The 14,227-nt window shown below is 47.8% G+C and overlaps 1 protein-coding gene across 1 annotated transcript in view; it reads left to right on the top strand.

Moving 5' to 3' along the window:
* LOC134399665 (disintegrin and metalloproteinase domain-containing protein 20-like) overlaps window positions 1-14,227 on the top strand; it is a 72,190-nt gene that overhangs the window by 57,896 nt on the left and 67 nt on the right. The window contains exons 9-12 of the mRNA XM_063127747.1: window positions 365-548; window positions 7,296-7,373; window positions 10,272-10,383; window positions 13,735-13,828. Coding sequence (XP_062983817.1) covers window positions 365-548; window positions 7,296-7,373; window positions 10,272-10,383; window positions 13,735-13,828 — 468 coding nt within the window. The remainder of the gene's footprint in view (window positions 1-364; window positions 549-7,295; window positions 7,374-10,271; window positions 10,384-13,734; window positions 13,829-14,227) is intronic.

The raw sequence follows: 14,227 nt of genomic DNA, 5'->3' as shown, positions 1-14,227 counted from the left end.
CACACTGGGTGGACATTTTCATCGAGCTGTCCACCACAACCCCAAGATCTCTTTCTTGTTTGGTCACCACCAGCTCAGATCCCATTAGGTTATACTTGAAGTTGTTTTTTTGGGGGGTGCATCACCTTACACTCGCTTACATTGAACTGCACCTGCCATTTGGACCCCCTCCCTCCCAGCTTGAAGAGATCCCTTTGGAGCTCTTCACAATCCCTTTGTGTTTTAACAACCTCAAATAATTTGTCCTTCTGTATACCCATTGCCAAACTGTGCCTCATCCCCGTTTGGTTCCTTCAGTGGCCTCCAATAGCTAACTCAGAGAATTAAGCAGATTTCCCCCCCCCCCTTATCGTTTTTCTTTCAGGGATGTGTTATGTGGAAGGATCCAGTGCACCCATGTGAAGAAAATCCCAAAAATGGCAACCGGACAAGGAGTCGTTCAGACTGCGGTGGAGAATACGTTGTGCTGGGGTACAGAATTCCATCTTGGGTTTGATGTTTACGATATTGGAGCAGTGAGAGATGGAACAACCTGCGGCCTTAATAAGGTAACTTCACCTGGGCTCTGACCCTAGGAAGGGATTTGCTTTGCTGTGAAGCACAAGCTGTAGTTTGTAGTTTGCAGCTGATCCTCACTTTTATTTTTGATCTCGCTGTAAACATGCAGGGCCCCAGTGTAGTTCTGGATCACCACAGACAAGTAGGAGAGGCTTGAATCTTTTCACTCAGCCACTTCCTCCCCCTAAATTCACCTCCCGCTGTTGTCGTGTTTCTCAAAACTTCCTGCCTTCTTGGGAAGCTTTATTCAAGCAATAAACATCTCTCACCACCTGAAGAGAGTCTAATCTCTTGGAACTTTCCCCTAGGCAAAACCATGCAAACTAAGCGAGACAATTGTCCATTCAAGAAGAAGAATGGAAAGCCTTTTCCCAAGACGCGTTAACTTCAGAGAGACTAGTTCTGAGGCAGCTTCTGATGGGATGCCAGCCGAGCTGACTTTCTCTCTCCTTCCTTTCACTCTGCCCGTTTTAGTCTGTGGCATACTCTAGGATCGGCTAACCCCTCCGTGCTCTCCCCCTCGTAAGAATGTTGGCTTCTCACTGACTGTATTATTTGCCCTTGACGAGATAAGCTCTGGAGAGGGTTCACTCCCAGCTGGCGAAGAGCCCGTGAGAGCTTCCTCCCCCACTGGTACAGGGTGGCCTGTGTCTGGCACCGACTCCTCTACTTCAGAGTCTGATTCTGATTGATCACCTGAAAACACCTTCTTCCAACCCAGGGGGAGCAGGGCTAGACAGGACACCTGTGTCTGTGGGGTGGGAGGAAGAGGTGGCTAACGGTTCCTGGATGCCAATGGCGGCCTTTTTTCTTTTGTCAGCCATTCCTGGGCAGAAGGTGGCTGAGTAGGAATGTTTAAATAAGGGGTGGGCAACTGATTTTGGGTGGGGCGTGGGCCAAATGATGTTGGGTGGAGCCACCATCCCCAAACTCATTTGGTCCCCAGCCGATGCACCTGGAGGAGGATCGACACTGTGCATCCACCGGGAACTGGCGTCACCCTGCCTGGACGTGAGGAATGCCCGCTTGCAGTGAAGCCGACCCACCAGGCTTCACTGTCAGCCAGGACCCGGCTTTGCTGCACAGGGACACATTGGCCAAGGCACTCTTGCCTGCCCCTTCCATCTCCCACTGAGTGAGGGTGTGGGGCAGACAAAGTAGAACAGAAGTACTCAGCCTGGCTTTGCTCATCCTCCGCTTTTGGCTGGTGCTTGCAGTGCACAGCCTCTGCTCCCCCAGGGAAGAGAACAAGGGATCCCCCTGCACATCACTCGACCTTTCATTGACCTCAGGAGATCGCACAGATTGGAGATAACAAGGGGCTGTCGCACCTTGCTAGACGTGGACGCGACGGGGGAAAGCAAAGCCCCGTCGCGTCCGCCGTTTTTTTTTTTTTAAGGGGATGGACGCAGGAACGCTCCTGCGCTCAGGTAAGGCCCTTTTTTAAAAAAACCTTCTCCCAGCTCCCCACTCCCTGGCCATGAGTCCCCCCCTCTCCCACTGGCTTTGTTTTCCCTCCCAGCTCCATCACCTGCCTGCCCACCAGCCCCCTTCCCCCTGCCTCCTATCTCCCCCCCCCCCACCTTCCCCGGGCTCTGATCTCCCCCCCACTTCCCCCAGGCTCTGATCTCTCTCCCCCGGACTCCAATCTCTCCCCCCACCTCCCCCGGGCTCCGATCTCCCCCCCACCTCTCCTGGGCTCTGCCACTTGTCCCGGCTACTCGCGAGTAAGTGCGGTATCCGGGAAAAGCGGCAGAACGAGCTAGACGCCCTCAGTCTCGGGCTCAGCCCGAGGCTGCAGGTAATACCGGGCCAAAGGAGGTTTCAGCCCTGCCTGAGCCCGGGATCCCCTGTGCGTCATCTGGACACATAGGGACCAGCCTGGGGCTCGTACCGGGCTACCCTGTTGTCTAGCAAGGCCCTCAGAGTGACAAAAAAACCCACCCTACTTTAATCAGAGCCTTCTGAGGTTGCTCTATAAGTTGCCCACTAGAGGGTGCTGTCCCCATTGAAATCCATTGAAATCTAGGCGCCGCACACTGGTCTCTTCTCCTTGTAAAGTGCTCGTTTTGAAAAACAAAGAGAACCAGCAAGAGAGCCAGCGGTAAGGAAACACGATTACCTGCAATTCCCCCCCCCCCCCATCTGATGAGCCGCTAAGGCTACTTCCCCCTTACTTGGAGCAAAGCTGATGTCCAGCTGGATATCAGGAAAAACTTATCATAGAATCATATCATAGAATCATAGAATAGCAGAGTTGGAAGGGGCCTACAAGGCCATCGAGTCCAACCCCCTGCTCAATGCAGGAATCCACCCTAAAGCATCCCTGACAGAGGGTTGTCCAGCTGCCTCTTGAAGGTCTCTAGTGTGGGAGAGCCCACCACCTCCCTAGGTAACTGGTCCCATTGTCGTACTGCTCTAACAGTCAGGAAGTTTTTCCTGATGTCCAGCTGGAATCTGGCTTCCTTTAACTTGAGCCCATTATTCCGTGTCCTGCACTCTGGGAGGATCGAGAAAAGATCCTGGCCCTCCTCTGTGTGACAACCTTTTAAGTATTTGAAGAGTGCTATCATGTCTCCCCTCAATCTTCTCTTCTCCAGGCTAAACATGCCCAGTTCTTTCAGTCTCTCTTCATAGGGCTTTGTTTCTAGACCTCTGATCATCCTGGTTGCCCTCCTCCAGACACGCTCCAGCTTGTCTGCGTCCTTCTTGAATTGTGGAGCCCAGAACTGGACACAATACTCTAGATGAGGCCTAACCAGGGCCGAATAGAGAGGAACCAGTACCTCATGTGATTTGGAAGCTATACTTCTATTAATGCAGCCCAAAATAGCATTGGCCTTTCTTGCAGCCATATTGCACTGTTGGCTCATATTCAGCTTGTGATCTACAACAATTCCAAGATCCTTCTCGTTTGTAGTATTGCTGAGCCAAGTGTCCCCCATCTTGTAACTGTGCAATTGGTTTCTATTCCCTAAATGTAGAACCTGGCATTTATCCCTGTTAAATTTCATTCTGTTGTTTTCAGCCCAGCACTCCAGCCTATCAAGATCACTTTGAAGTTTGTTTCTGTCTTCCAGGGTATTAGCTATCCCACCCAATTTGGTGTCATCTGCAAATTTGATCAGCGTTCCCTGCACCTCCTCGTCCAAATCATTAATAAAAATGTTGAAGAGCACTGGGCCCAGGACTGAGCCCTGCGGCACCCCACTCGTTGCCTCTCCCCAGTTTGAGAAGGTTCCATTGATAAGTACTCTTTGAGTCCGATTCTGTAGCCAGCTGTGGATCCACCTAATAGTTGTTCCATCTAGCCCACTTTTAGCTAGTTTGTTAATCAGAATGTCATGTGGTACTTTGTCAAAAGCTTTGCTGAAGTCAAGATATATGACATCCACAGCATTCCCACAGTCCACAAGGAAGGTTATCCTATCAAAAAATGAGATCAAATTAGTCTGACAGGACTTGTTCCTGACAAATCCATGTTGGCTTCTAGTGATCACCACATTGATTTCAAGGTGTTTACAGATTGACTTCTTTATAATCTGCTCCAGAATTTACCCAGGGATGGATGTCAGACTGACTTGTCTGTAGTTCCCAGGTTCCTCCTTTTTGCCCTTTTTGAAGATAGGGACAACGTTAGCCCTCCTCCAGTCGTCCGGCACTTCACCCGTCTTCCATGATTTTGCAAAGATAATAGACAAAGGTTCTGAGAGTTCTTCTGCTAGCTCCTTCATTACTCTTGGATGCAGTTCATCGGGCCCTGGAGATTTGAACTCATTCAAGGAAATTAGGTGTTCTTTGACCATTTGTTTATCAATCTCAAACTGCAATCCTGCCCCCTCAACTTCTGCTTCACTTTTTCCAGGGGGGTCATAGACCCGCTTTTGGGAGAAGACCGAGGCAAAGTAGGAATTGAGCACTTCAGCCTTTTCTTTGTCATCTGTTATCAATTTGCCATCCTCATTAAGCAGTTGAACCACCATTTCTTTCCTCTGTCTTTTACTACTCACGTATCTGAAGAAAGCCTTTTTATTGCTTTTAGCATCCCTCGCTAATCTCAGCTCATTCACAGCTTTAGCCTTCCTGACGCCATTTCGGCACTTCTGCGCCACTTGTCTGTACTCTTCTTTTGTAGCCTGGCCTTCCTTCCACTTCCTATATGTATCCCTTTTTGTTTTCAGTTCATCAATGAGCTTTTTGTGGAGCCACATTGGTTTCCTCTGTTGTCTTCTATCTTTTCTCCTTGTTGGAATTGTTTGTAACTGTGCCTTTAAAATTTCATTTTTTAGATACTCCCACCCATCCTGCACTCCTTTTCTCTTTAGGCTCCCTTGCCACGGGACCTTACTTATCATAGTTCTGAGTTTATTAAAATCAGCTTTCCTAAAATCCAGAGTACGTGTATGGCTACGCTCGACTTTTGTCTCTTTCATAATCAAGAATTCAAGTATGACGTGGTCACTTTCCCCCAGAGTTCCCGTAACTGCCACTTTATCCACTAAGTCGTCCCTATTGGTCAATAACAAGTCAAGGATTGCCGATCCTCTAGTTCCTTCCACCACTTTCTGTAGGAGAAAGTTATCACCCATACATGTCAGGAATTTCTTGGAAGGGCCGTTTTTGGCAGTAATGGTCTCCCAACAGATATCAGGGTAATTGAAGTCCCCCATCACTAGTACATCACACTTCCTTGAAACACTGGCAATTTGTTTCTCAAAAGTTTCGTCCTCGTCTTCTCCTTGATTGGGTGGTCGGTAGTAGACTCCGATTATCATATTCTTTTTATTCCTAGCCCCATTTATTTTAATCCAGACGCTCTCGACGGGGCTCCCAGTCTCATCCGCCTGTATTTCTGTGCAGGGATAGGTATTTTTAACATATACTGCAACTCCACCTCCCTTTCTATTTCTTCTGTTCTTTTTGAACAAGTTATATCCTTCAATTGCTATATTCCAGTCATGGGAGTCATCCCACCAAGTTTCAGTTATACCTATCAAGTCGTATTTGCCTTCATGTAATAAGAGTTCAAGTTCATTCTGTTTGTTTCCCATGCTCTGGGCATTAGTATATAGACATCGAAGACCATGTGTTTTATAGTCTGGCTTTGTTCCTACCTTGTTGCAGACACTATTTTGGGACACTGTTGGAGCTGTTCTCTGTACTGTGGTGCATTGGCCTTCATCCATTGTTGCCTCAAAATTTACGTCTCCCACCCCCGCAAGATTCAGTTTAAAGCCCTCCTGATGAAGTTCTTCATGCTGTGGCCGAACTCATTCTTTCCAGCCCTTGTGAGGTGCAACCCATCCCTTGCCAGCAGTCCATGCTCTAACACTTCCTAACTGTTAGAGCAGTACGACAATGGAACCAATGACCTAGGGAGGTTGTGGGCTCTCCCACACTAGAGGCCTTCAAGAGGCAGCTGGACAACCATCTGTCAGGGATGCTTTAGGGTGGATTCCTGCATTGAGCAGGGGGTTGGACTCCATGGCCTTGTAGGCCCCTTCCAACTCTGCTATTCTATGATTTTATGATTCTATGCAGCAGATAACGTTAACAGTCGCAAAACCCCGTAGCATATGGTCACCCTAAAATGACCAGCTGGACAACCCTCTGTCAGGGAAGCTTTAGGGTGGATTCCTGCATTGAGCAGGAGGGGTTGGACTCGATGGCCTTGTAGGCCCCTTCCAACTCTGCTATTCTATGATTCTATGATGCCTGCACCTCTTTGAATGAAGTAGATAGAAGGCTGTGGTTGAAATTAACAAAACACAATAAGGGTTGATAACACTCAACCACAAAAATTCACTTAGAGATGTAAAATAGATACAATATATTAGAGATGTAAGTGATATATACAACATATATACAGTTTGTAATCAATCTGCAGAACAATTTCTCCTAGCTGGTACATGTTCTTAAATCCCTTTAAACGAATCCAACAGTGCAATTATAACTACAAGTTTTACTGTGTTCTTCCATAGACAATGTTGGAGCGTTCCCCCCTAAATGTAGAGCCACGGCTCCCTTTATGAACAAGTGGGTGAGGCCAATATATTCTGATTCTTTGTATTGTTTTTTGTATTGTATGTAGTATATGACAACTCATGTGACTGGTTACCAATGTTGAGAGACGCATTTTTGTGTCGTTTACAGCGTCCGACTGACGAAGATCCTTCGAAACAGGATATGTACCGGACAACTGTTTTAGACGCTTTATGATGAATGTTTAATAGACACCTTATGAATGTCATCTAGACGCCTGACATTGTGCATGTGTGGAGTGATATATTTCTGAACTATTATTATCTAAAAGTTTTGCTCTTAGGCAATTTTGTAAAAACGTAAAATGCTACTGTGAACTCCGGTGCTGGGACATTGGACATTATTTCTGTTTCTATTTTTCTTTATTAATTTTTATTGTGGAGGTTTTGCACTGTTGGATTTGTTTAAAGGGATTTAAGTACATGTACCAGCTACAGAAATTGTTCTGTAGATTGATTACAAACTGTATATATGTTGTATATATCACTTATATCTCTAATATATTGTGTCTATTTTACACCTCTAAGTGAATTTTTGTGATTGAGTGTTATCAGCCTTATTGTGCTTTGCACCTCTTTGAAGACAGCCCTGTATAAGTGTTTGCCAGATCTAGTACCTTGTAAGTTGTCAGAATGCAGGCTTTCCTGCTGCTAGTTGCACAGAATAAAGTGAATGTTTTATGACTCCTTTTCCAGATGTGCCTAAATAGATCCTGCGTTGACGTGGCAGTTCTGAACTATGATTGCGATTTCTCTGGCTGTAACAACCACGGGGTAAGTTAGCAAAATAAAGAAGACGCCTTGATGCCTTGAGACCTGGGGAGGTTAATGGGATGCTGAGATTTATTTCTTGATGGCAAGCTTTTAAATTAGTCACAGAGATTTTGGTTCTCTGAGCCGGGCAAAGTGATTTCGGGCAACTTTATTTTGCCGGGGGGGGGGTGTGCGGGGAGGGGAAAAGGCTTATGATTTTATTTTATTTTTAAAACATGGTGAGGAGGCATCGGGGGGGGGGGGGGCGGGTCACTGTACAATAGGGAATGCCGAGCTACCCGAGCAGGCCCGGCGAGTGCTCAGCGTTGCATGCAGCCGAGGGTTCCAGAAAGAGTGTAATTCTCATGGCACACCATTTAGTTATTTATTTATTTATCTATTACATTTTTATACCGCCCCATAGCCGAAGCTCTCTGGGCGATTTACAAAAATTAAAACCATAATAAAACAACCAACATGTTAAAAGCACAAATACAAAATAGAGTATGAAAAGCACAACCAGGGTAAAACCACGCAGCAGAAATTGATATAAGATTAAAATACAGAGTTAGAACAGTAAAATTTAAATTTAAGTTAAAATTAAGTGTTAAAATACTGAGAGAATAAAAAGGTCTTCAGCTGGCGACGAAAGGAGTACAGTGTAGGCGCCAGGCGGACCTCTCTGGGGAGCTCATTCCACAACCGGGGTGCCACAGCGGAGAAAGCCCTCCTCCTAGTAGCCACCTGCCTCACTTCCTTTGGCAGGGGCTCACGGAGAAGGGCCCCTGTAGATTATCTTAAGGTCCAGGTAGGTACATATGGGAGGAGGCGTTCCTTCAGATAACCTGTCCCCAAACCATTTAGGGCTTTAAATGTCAATACCAGCACTTTGAATCGGGCCCGGACCTGGACTGGCAGCCAATGAAGTTGTAAAAGGACTTGCCATTAGCGTGCAGGGGGGAATTGAACAATTTACGGAGGCCTCAGACTTTCCCTCCCTTCCCCCTGCACCCATCTGGGGCTGAAAGAGCTTCTTAATTAATTTATTTATTTGTTGCATTTATATGCTGCCCCATAGCTGAAGCTCTCTGGGCGGTTTACAAAAGTTAAAACCAGTCATCATTAAAAACAAATATACAAAGTTTAAAAACCTAAAAAGCACAAACACACTACCCTTATAAAAACAGCTATTCTGGAGTCTGTTAAAAACAAACAAACTCAGCAAGCAGAATTTCCAGGCCGTTTTTCAAAGGCAGCCCCATGCATAATGCAGCAATCTGGACAAGAGCTTACCAGAGCATGAATAACTGTTGAGATAAGGACATAGTTCGTTATACCAGCCTAAGATGATAAAAGGTGCTCCGTGCCACCAAGTCCACCTGTGCTTCAAGTGATAGTTCTGGATCCAAGAGCACCCCCAAACTGTGAACCCGATCCTTTAAGGGGAGCGCAACCTCCTCCAGAACAGGTTGAACATCAAATGAGAGCAGATGTGCCCTCCGTCTTGTAGGTGTTGAGCAGCATGGGGAATAGAGACCTATAGAACCCATCCACAAGAATTTGGAGAAAAAAGTAGGGCTGTGTTCCGCTTCTCTTTGGGTCAGAGACGCAGAAGCGGACTGGGGTGCTTCGCCTCCCCTTAAGGCGGAGGCGAAGAGGATTGGGTAAGGTGACCATATTTCGGAAACCAAAAAAGAGGACACCTAGTGTGTGTGTGGGGAGAAGCAGCTTTCTGAGTCCTGCAGAAAGTACGTTATTTCCCCCGCCACCTTAAAGAACCCGATTGGAGTGGAGGAGGGGAAAGGATTTCATTCTGCACCACCACCATCCACTCCAATTGGGGCCTTTTCTATAATGTCCACGAATGACCCCCTTTCCCCTTTAAGACCTCAATTGGAGCTCGGGGTGGGGGAATGATGTGCCTCAAGAAAGCATGTCACTCCCTCCTGCCATGCTAATGGCAGCCTTAAAGAGGAAGGTGTGTCATTCCAGGACATTATTGAAAATTATAGAAAATCCCCCCTGACACCATGGAAAGAACAAAAACCAGGACAAATCCGGGGAAATCCTGACAGTTGGTCACCCTAGGATTGGGGGGGGCAGCGGAGCGTCACGGAACGGATCGAGATGAAGGCGGATCTTTCATCTCAATCCGGAGCTCCCCAAAAAAGGTAAGGGGGCCTTACCTGGCGCTGCCACCGCCCGTGCAGTGACGGCGGCAGAGCCAGGTAAGGGGGGAGGGGGGTCTTACCTGGTCCGTCGCGGCCCGTCGCCGGCTTCACTTGAGCTCGTGGCTCAACCCGGAAGTGTAGGCCCCAAGCGGGGCCTACAGTTCCAGGTTGAGCCGTGGGCTGAAATGAAGCTGGTGACAGGCTGCGACGGATGCAGGTAAAGGGGAAGCAGGGAGGAGGCCTTACCTGGCGGCAGCGCCACAGTCCGTGCGGCGACGGCAGCGGAGCCAGGTAAGGGGGCAGGGCGGAAGGGTCTTACCTGTGTCCGTCGTGTTCCAGCAGCGGCTTCAACTGAGCCCGAGGATTCAAACCAGAAGACCAGGCCACGACTGTGGCCTGGTCTTCCTGTTTGTGTCCTCGGGCTCAGTTGAAGCAGCTGCCGGAACGTGACGGACGCAGGTAAGGAGGGAGGGGGGCCTTACCTGGCGCCGCCCCCACCGCTGCAGAGCTCCGATTCGGAGCCGGAGCTCCGCAGCGGAGCGGACCATAGGCAAATCGATGCGGGGCGGATCGGGCTCAGTCCGCAATTTGCGGATCGGGGGGTCCGTGCACAGCCCCAGAAAAATGCTTAGGAAGAAGCTTTGGTGTGCCTTTGCCCTTCTCATAGAGTTGTTGTCTTTGTCCAGGCAGGGGGTGAACCCAGGTGGCTACTTGCTGGCTGCCGGTTGACACACTTGATGTTTTCCAGGTGTGCAATAGCAAACGACACTGCCATTGCTCTTACGGATGGGCCCCTCCCTTCTGCTCTGGCAGAGGATACGGGGGAAGCGTCGACAGCGGGCCCCCTCCGCCTTCTCAGAGTAAGTCCCCCGTTGTTGCTGTTGCTGTTGTTGTTGCTGTTGTCGTCGTTGTTGTTCCATTCTCTTTCCTGCCAAACTCCTTCATTGGTTCCAGGCACTGGGGAATTCAGCCACATGCGGCTTGTGCCTTGGGACGCTTCCCTGAATGAAACAAAGAGATTCTTTCCCGCGCGTCCAATAGATTGCCCCACGTTGCAATGGAAGATGTGACAACGTGTAAATATAAGAAGGACGACACCGCTGCAAACATGGCAACTCTCCTTACAAGCCTGGGCATTTATCTTCAAATACTTGAAAGGTTGTCACACAGAGGAGGGCCGGGATCTCTTCTCGATCCTCCCAGAGTGCAGGACACGGAAGAACGGGCTCAAGTTAAAGGAAGCCAGATTCCGGCTGGACTGCAGGAGCGGATCTACACAGAGTCTTCAGGGCGCCCTGAAGGCGCTTGCATGTGCCTCTAGGGCGCCCCGAAACTCCTAGTGTAGATACCTGTCCAGAAGAGGCGGAGGAGGAGGAGGAGGAGGAGGAGGAGGAGGAGGAGGAGGCAGCGGGGAGGTGAGCGTCGTCGTCAAGGACACTATATAAATATAAATGCTATATAAATAAATAATAATAATAATAACGGTGTCACTCACTCGGAGCCGTTCCTCCTCGCATCTGACAGGGGTCCTGGGAACTTTTCGCCGCCTCCGCCTCCTCCTCCTCCGCCTCTTCTGGACAGGTATCTACACTAGGAGTTTCGGGGCGCCCTGGAGGCGCACGCAAGCGCCTTCAGGGCGCCCCGACAACTCTGTGTAGATCCCCTCCAGGAAAAAACTTCCTGACTGTTAGAGCAGTACGACAATGGAATCTGTTACCTAGGGAGGTGGTGGGCTCTCCCACACTAGAGGCCTTCAAGAGGCAGCTGGACAACCATCTGCCAGGGATGCTTTAGGGTGGATTCCTGCATTGAGCAGAGGGTTGGACTCGATGGCCTTGTAGGCCCCTTCCAGCTCTGCTATTCTATGATTGTATGAGCTAAATTAGTTTTCAGGGCTTTATCACATCAGGACATGAAAACCAGGGTGGCGTATGCATGCAACAGGGTGAGGACTAGGCAGATGTTTGTTCGATTGTTTATCTGTTTATTAAGGCCATGCATAAGCTATCTTAAATTAATTCCTCAGGGTAGTTTGCACAAAAGGAGGGGGGGAATACAGCAAAATTGAAAATACCAACCTAGGGCCTAGCTCAATGCTCATTGGCTCCATTGAGTTCTAGAGGACATAGGAAATTGGCTGCAGCCTTGGGCAAGAAATGACCCTTGGATTAGGGTAGGCTGTGCGTGCTCCCGTCCAACACGCGGAGAGGCGTGCGTAAAGGTGGTGTGGAGCGAGCCAGTTTTTCATAGGGTGCAGGCTCAGAAATTGCTGTCTTTGTAAGTCTCAATTTGGGGGTAGCTGTTATGATGGGCCTGGGCTAACAGGATCTGACTCCACATCAGGCCCAAGCTGACCGCCAGAGCCTGGTAGTTTCATCCCATGTACCTGTTTCCCTCGAAATATCCCCTACAGCGCTAAGCTGTCGCCGTTGTTGTTGTTAAGTCACACCCCGGGCGGCAACGCTCCTAAGATCCTTTGCATATCAGGAAAAGGGTTTAAGGTGGGAAATGTAAAAAAAAATCAAAGATGTCTTTATCTTTAAAACTTACACAGATGTAAGCATTTGTTTAATTTTTCTTTAAACATATCAAATCCTGCTCCTGCACCCCCAGTGGCCACTCGGAAAACAACGAATGATTCGCTCCAAAAGTAGTACCAAAATAGGTTGGGTCTTTTGCCTTTGAAGCACAATTAAAGCAGGATGCATGGGAGCACTTCACAGTCAAAGCACATTATAAACTGGAAAACTTCAGAGTACTTCACAATAAAAGCAGATTATAAGCTGGAAAACTTCGGAGTCCTTTGCAAGCAATTCGCAGTGATTGCACAGTATAACGCTGGGGTGATGAAGCTCCGGGTCAGCATCCGGTATCTCTGCATCCTGTACTGCTGGTCTAAGTGATCCGGGTGGTCACTGGGCGGCAGTCATTGCCTGAGGTGCTTTTTTTATCATTCCCAAATGGAGTCGATATTGTATGAAAGTGAGACTTTCCAGTTTCAGTTAAGCCTCAGTTATAGCATACTTAGGGTGACCCTATGAAAAGGAGGACAGGGCTCCTGTATCTTTAACAGTTGTACTGAAAAGGGAATTTCAGCAGGTGTCATTTGTATATACGAAGAACCTGGTGAAACTTCCTCTTCGTCATCACAGTTAAAGCTGCAGGAGCTATACTAGAGTGACCAGATTTAAAAGAGGGCAGGGCACCTGCAGCTTTAACTGTGGTGATGAAGAGAGAATTTCACCAGGTTCTCCATCTATACAAATGACACCTGCTGAAATTTCCCATTTCAATACAACTGTTAAAGATACAGGAGCCCCGTCCTCCTTTTCATATGGTCATCCTAAGCATACTAGGACCCGAGGTGTGTTTGCATGGTATGCTATAACCGAGGCTTAACTGAAACTGAAATGTCTCACTTGTATACAATATCAACTCCATTTGGGAAGGATATATATAAAAAAGGCAGCCCTATATGGTAGTTTTTTGTTGCTTCTACAAGCCTAGACTTTGGGCCACTGATGAGGACCTTTTTGGTCGAAACGCGTTTGGCCGTAAGAAAAAGAGCACTTTTTATCAACATGTTTAATTAATAAATAGAAGTGCTCTTATGAGAAAATATTGTTAATTTTAATTTATTACTTTGTATTAAATTTCAGTCACTGCAGGTCCACCAACTCTGGAAAATTGAAGAAAATGTGTTGTGATGCCAGACGTGTGCGTGTGTGTAAACGAAGTTTTGAAATGAGTGCAACTCTTGGTTCTTTCCTCCCCCTTTTTCCACTTCGACACCAGCAGGATTCCCCTGCCTTCTCAAATAGCTGGCAGCATCTTTCCATGGTCAGGGTAGAAACCCCACCCCAAATCCAATGACCCCGTTCAGACAACATGCTAAGCAACAGTGGTTAAGCATGTTGAGCTAAACGTTGTGGCTTAGTGCGTTGTGTGAACCATGAGTTAGCATGTCGTGTGAACCATTCCTAACCATGGTGGCCACATAACCACGGTTCGAACAAGCTCACTAACCATTTGCTGCAAAGGGGTTCTTGGCCTAACCGTGGCTTAGTGTGTAATCTGAATAGACCCAAAGTGAGGGATTTCCTACCTGGTCCCCACAGAGGTATTTGCATATGAATACGGACTGTGCACAGGCCTTTAAGACTTGAGCGCAAAATGTGATGTCCTTCCTTCCCTTTTTCTTTTGCCCGTAGTCTCCACAAGTGTCCTGGTTGGGTTAATCACCCTCTCTGTGTTGGCTGTCATTGTACTGGGCCTTTTCATTCAGAGAAACAAGTTGCAGGCGCGGTAAGTAAACTTTTCCTGCGTTGGTATCACCACGGGATCGGGTTACTATTTGCCAAGATGAGGACATTGTTGCCTGGAAGCTGGGACAATACTGACCGTCTACTAACTTCCTTGGGGAGATTTGCAGAGACCGTGGCTGAACAAAACATGGGTGCTGTAGTTCACTCTTTTTTCACAAATGGTAGCCGACTGGTTCCTGCAGCCATCCATGTCTCTAAAGGCAAAATTGTATCCCAGATTCTTTGTGGAGCATCTACCTGGTTTCCGTGCTAAAGAAATTCGTTTGAAAGAGTTCAATCCCACTTCCTCAGATCTCTATTTGGTGCTCCGAGCTGTGCTGCTGAAGCTACTCTTAATCTGCAATACAGCCTTAACTCCTTCAACTGTTTGGCTTGGGAA

This window comes from Elgaria multicarinata, chromosome 5 (assembly GCF_023053635.1).
Source record: "Elgaria multicarinata webbii isolate HBS135686 ecotype San Diego chromosome 5, rElgMul1.1.pri, whole genome shotgun sequence".
NCBI lineage: Eukaryota > Metazoa > Chordata > Lepidosauria > Squamata > Anguidae > Elgaria > Elgaria multicarinata.
This window is presented reverse-complemented; position numbering and strand designations above follow the sequence as displayed.